Source organism: Apis dorsata, unplaced genomic scaffold (genome assembly GCF_000469605.1).
Source record: "Apis dorsata unplaced genomic scaffold, Apis dorsata 1.3 scaffold_298, whole genome shotgun sequence".
Taxonomy (NCBI): Eukaryota; Metazoa; Arthropoda; class Insecta; order Hymenoptera; family Apidae; genus Apis; species Apis dorsata.
Genome location: NW_006263572.1, coordinates 132171 through 137200, shown reverse-complemented (window position 1 = coordinate 137200; position 5030 = coordinate 132171). Strand labels below are relative to the sequence as shown.

The 5030-nt window shown below is 34.3% G+C and overlaps 1 protein-coding gene across 1 annotated transcript; it reads left to right on the top strand.

The window, feature by feature from the left end:
• The first annotated feature begins 1184 nt into the window (after positions 1–1184).
• On the top strand, positions 1185–4778 carry LOC102672758. The gene is made up of 4 exons (XM_006617339.2): positions 1185–1388; positions 2323–3854; positions 4048–4598; positions 4645–4778. The coding sequence occupies exons 1-3, from the start codon at positions 1200–1202 to the stop codon at positions 4259–4261; spliced, it is 1935 nt and encodes a 644-aa protein (XP_006617402.1). The 5' UTR covers positions 1185–1199; the 3' UTR covers positions 4262–4598; positions 4645–4778.
• The last annotated feature ends 252 nt before the right edge of the window (positions 4779–5030 follow it).

Sequence of the window (5030 nt, the reverse complement as noted above, 5' to 3'; positions counted from 1 at the left end):
GATACGTATGCAAGTACAAAGGATAAAAAAAGTGGGCGAAAAATCGTGATTATCATCTTATATATCTTAAATATGGCAGAGAATAGAGTATTGGGAGTAAAATGAATTGAAATCGTGAATAGAAAACATCTTGTTAAAATGATGTTAGTTGTTACTAACATCCTTGACATCGTTTACGAATCTACTCTATTCGTGATCATGCGCATATGCAATTAGTCGATCGAACGTTGTAACGTCACAATTGAACTCATCTTTGCAAATAAAGCACTATATCATAAAGTATACTATTTACTGACTGACGAGGTATCGATCACAATTTGCCTGATTACTATCATTAAAATAAACTATTCGAAATATAAATGCATGTTTACTTAGAAAAATTGCGATCTATATTTTTCTCCTTCGCGTATATAAAAATTATCAGACTGATTTTAATAATATTGAATTTGAAATACTGCTTTTCGATGAAGAAATTGTTTTTTCAAACAAAATAATTTGTGTGTGTATTTGATTTCAATCGAATTGAATCGAATCATTCAGGAATTATGAATTCAATAACATTTTAATTACGAAATTAAAATTAATTGATTATTATTTTAAAATAATAATTATTCAAAATTTTTCATATTCCATTTTATATTTTAAATAAAAAAAAAAGAAATAATATTCGTGATATATCTAAAGAATAAATTATAAAAGATAAACAAATGCAAAAATTGCTATATAAAAATATCGATTACAATTTATTTATTAAGTTATATATAATTTATTTGCATTAAATAAAGAGAAATGGAGATAGATCGAGACACTAGTGTGATAGAGATAGAATTATCTCGTTCTATCTTCGTCTTGCTTTGCAATATTTATTATGAAACATAATTATTCATAACTTAATAAATAAATCTCAATTGATATTTTTGTATATCAACTTTTGTATTTTTAGAATCAAAAAGTATCTCCAAAAATATCTCATAAATGTATTAATATCCGATACATATCTATATATATATATATACAGTATATATTGTTATACAAAAATGACAACGCGAAATATAGCAAATTGAACGATGCTTTCATAGGAAAGGAGTGAGATCTCTTAATAAATAAAGAGAAGAAAATACGACGAAGGGGATGTTAATGTAATATGTGAAAAAAGGAAGAAAGTAAGAAAGAGAAACAAAGAACGAAGAGAAACGCGAATGCGGGTGCGCGACTGCATGCGCCGCTGCGCCATAGTACCGCAACCCGCCGTTCGTCATTGTCTCGGCGCCACAGTCTATCTCTCCGTATGTACGGAGCCGGCTGAAGCTGATCGTTCAGCACGTACTTCCCTTCCTTTCCTTTTTAACGTGTACTGCCTGCTATTTCGACACACTTCTTATACAATGGTAAGTGAAATATTTGAAATTGAAAAGCCGTAAATCTTGTTATAGCTTCAAACATTTGGATTCAATTTGTTAAATACACGTGTATTCTTGACAATTAAACGTGAATTCGAATAATTCTTTATCGACATATTTTGTTATTTCAATTCGAAACTCTTTATCCTTCTTCTGTATCAAATTACCCAATGTTAACTACCAAATTCCTTTCTGATGGAAATACAATGGACATATTATTTCGTTATTTATCACAATCCTACCGGTGATTGCTCATATTTATATTTCTTCGGAAAGAACTTTTTCTTAATAAAATCCAGTATCTTATGTAATTTGAATAAAACTTTCAATTGCTAATTTCAAAGAAAATCAATGAATCGATTTGTCTTATTTCTTTCGACATTTTACTTGATACATGTCGGTACGATCTGAAGAGCGAAAATTGAGGTGGGAAAAACTTGAAAGATTCTACTCCATACAAAGCTTTTATAATTCACCACAAGATCGCAGCACTTCTCTTGGAATTGTCATTTTATGTCGGTGTGGTCACTTTTTTGTGAAATTATTATTATTCATTCATCAAATAATTAAAGTTGTAAAAAAATAAAGATAGAATAAAATTATATCTTTGCTTTTCTAATTTTATATAAATACGATACGATCTTTTTTAAACGAAACAATAATTATTATCATCGTCCTCATCCTTACCGTCGCTATCATCATCAATTACTACCGTTATTATCTTTACTGTCGTCTTCGTCATCATCGTCGTTGTCGTCGTCGTTGTCGTTTTCGTCGTCGTCGTTATCGTCGTCGTCATCGTTATCATCGTTGCCGTCGCCATCGCCGTCGTTGTATTTCTCATCATTCTAGTTTCTCTAATCTTTGTTATCATTTTACAATGCATCCTAAAATTATACGTAAAAACACACAACCCCCACAGGTACTTGCAGACACAAATTTGGCAAATCTTCTTCGTGAGCAGCAACAACAACAAGAACGACAACAAGAACAACAACGATGTCAACGAAAATGTTATTACGAAGGTAATAGAGAATTTCCATTAGAAGGGGAGAATCGGCAATATAAATCTACAACAAATGGGAATTCAGAAGAAATATGTGTGACGAATTTAGTGGATGGAGAGAGCTTATGTTATAGCTTAGCTCTGATACGAGGTCGTGCACCAATGGCGTGTAACTTCATCACTGTACGAAATCAAGAAAATCAAAGTTCCGAATGGCCAATCGTGTCCGGTGAATTTCGTGCGATAGTAGAACTAACACGAGGTCCAAATAAGTTGGAATTCGAAACAGCAGGTCAAAGAAAAGGACTTGTTTTAATTCACGAACCAAGGACAACAAGATTACGCGTAACTCCCGTCTATGTGATTTGCTCTGGGCACGATGGATATTTCCAAGGTCCACGAGGAGAAGATCGGTCGCCGGAAAGCGCTGCGACAAGAATAGGTCTTGGTGCCCGACTTTTACAAACTCTCACCGCCGAAAAGTTAAGGGAGGCAGGTTACGGAAGGAAAACGTTTCAACTGGAACGAGACTTGGATGGTGCAGAGTGTTTGGTTATGCATAGCATGCTTGATGTCGATCGAGCACGTGCGATGAATCAACGGGAACTTTGGGAATTAATCGCGCGTGAATTAATGACCGGTCCTTTGGCATCGAAAGATCGCAAGTATCTTGCATTTCTTTCGTGTACCAGATATCGAGGTGCACCAAATCCACGCACTCACGAAGACACTCTTGCGAGAACTCAAGGGCATGCCGCGCTCGGTGGCGGTGGATTAGCGTTATTTGGTTCAGCTTGTCTTCATACATGGCCCACCTGCATGGCTCAAATATTATCTAGATTTCTTGACGCCACAATCATCGATACGGAACAATTAATGGATGATAGTAATTATCGCGGAACACATGGTGGCTGTTTCGCCACAACTCTTGGCGCAGTTCTCCATGAATTAGGGCACACTTTCGATCTTGGCCATACTCGTGAAGGCATAATGGGCCGCGGATTCGATTACGTTGATCGTGTATTTGTCGGAGCAGCTGGAATCGATTTCAATCGCAACCCTGTACTACGAAGAGATCCTCAACATACAACGATCGCATTAAGTAGGCCACTCAGCGTGACGGTCACAATACAAGAACCGTATGCTCTGTTAGCAAGCCCTCGAAGAAATCGTCTGCTTTCCGAATCGTCCCGCCCTTCGTCTTCTCAAAATCCTTCACGATTACTCGGCAGGCTATCCGCACCCGCTAGTCCAGAACTCAACAGATCCTTTTCCAAGAGTCTTTTACAAACTCAACCTGCATTGGAACAAACTCCTAATTCACAAACTGATCGAACATTTTGGTCGCCGTCTTGCGCAGCATTTCTCGCCTATCATCGATGGTTCAACAGCGAGATGGACAACGTTTTTACTCGACCTTTCCACGACATCGAATATGATGGGAAAAGGTATAATCAAATACCTGATCCGTCGATCCTGATCCATTAACACAAACACACTGAACACCCACCTGATCCATACACATATTCTTCCATCTTTCTTTTTTTGTTCCACCTCCTTTCATACATTCTTTTCTTTACTTTTTCCTATTACTTCTCTTCCAAATATGATAATCATATGTATTTTTGTCTTTGATCACAGGAATGTTATAAGATCGCGTTTTGGAGTACGAGTAATAGAACTTAGAGAAACATCTGGTGGAATGGTGGTTGGTTCTCGACAATTTCCAGGCTCTCGGCCACCCTTGGAGGCGTTAGTTCCACTAGCTCCATCACATATTATTGCCGCACTGACTCTCGTTGCTGAAGATTCGACTGGCAATATTCTTAAATATCCTCTTCCAACGGCATTTTGAAATTTGCAGCATTATATTGATACGCTTTACTACAAATTTTATATTTTAATAGCGACAATACAACCAATTCGAATTGCCAAAAAATCATATGTTCTTTTCTAATTTTCTTAGAATCAATAAGCACGATTTAATATAATTAATGATAATGCTTGGTCGCTAAAAATAATTTGAACAAAATTCAATCTCAATATATATTTGCTTTTTAATTATTATCGATGTTTGTCTAAGATATGCTTATCTAAAACGCTATATGTTATAAGACATATTTTTTCCATTACGATAATTTTTATGATCACTGCAATAGTAAAGCTTTTTAAATCAAAACTAAAAAATCTTATAATCTCTTATAGAGATCTCTATTATATCTCTATTATAGAGATTATTATCTCTATAATAAATCTCTAATAGTAAAATGATAAGAGTAAGTAAATGAATGTATGTATGTGAGAGAGAAAGAAAGAGATGTATATGCTTGTATTTAAATGAGAGAAGAAAAAATAAAAATTTCATACATTGCTGTTTGGTTTCAATAATTTCAGTAGTACCTTTTGTGTATATATATATATTATTATATATATTATTCTAAATATGGATTTATGGCATAATAATTATTATACTATTATACTTAATAAAAAATACATTGCGCGTTAATGATTATGTGATGCATTTATGTGATGAATATATATGTAAATACATGTACAATTATAGAAAAGAACGCTATAAAATAAAAATTTTTATTTATTATTAACGGTTTAAGAAAATGAGATAA

Bases quoted from the DNA above. Each gene is read 5' to 3' on its own strand.
- LOC102672758 (XM_006617339.2), top strand. From the start codon at position 1,200: ATGCGGGTGCGCGACTGCATGCGCCGCTGCGCCATAGTACCGCAACCC. The intron at 1,389-2,322 runs GTAAGTGAAATA...CAACCCCCACAG, and splicing joins GACACACTTCTTATACAATG to GTACTTGCAGACACAAATTT. The intron at 3,855-4,047 runs GTATAATCAAAT...CTTTGATCACAG, and splicing joins ATCGAATATGATGGGAAAAG to GAATGTTATAAGATCGCGTT.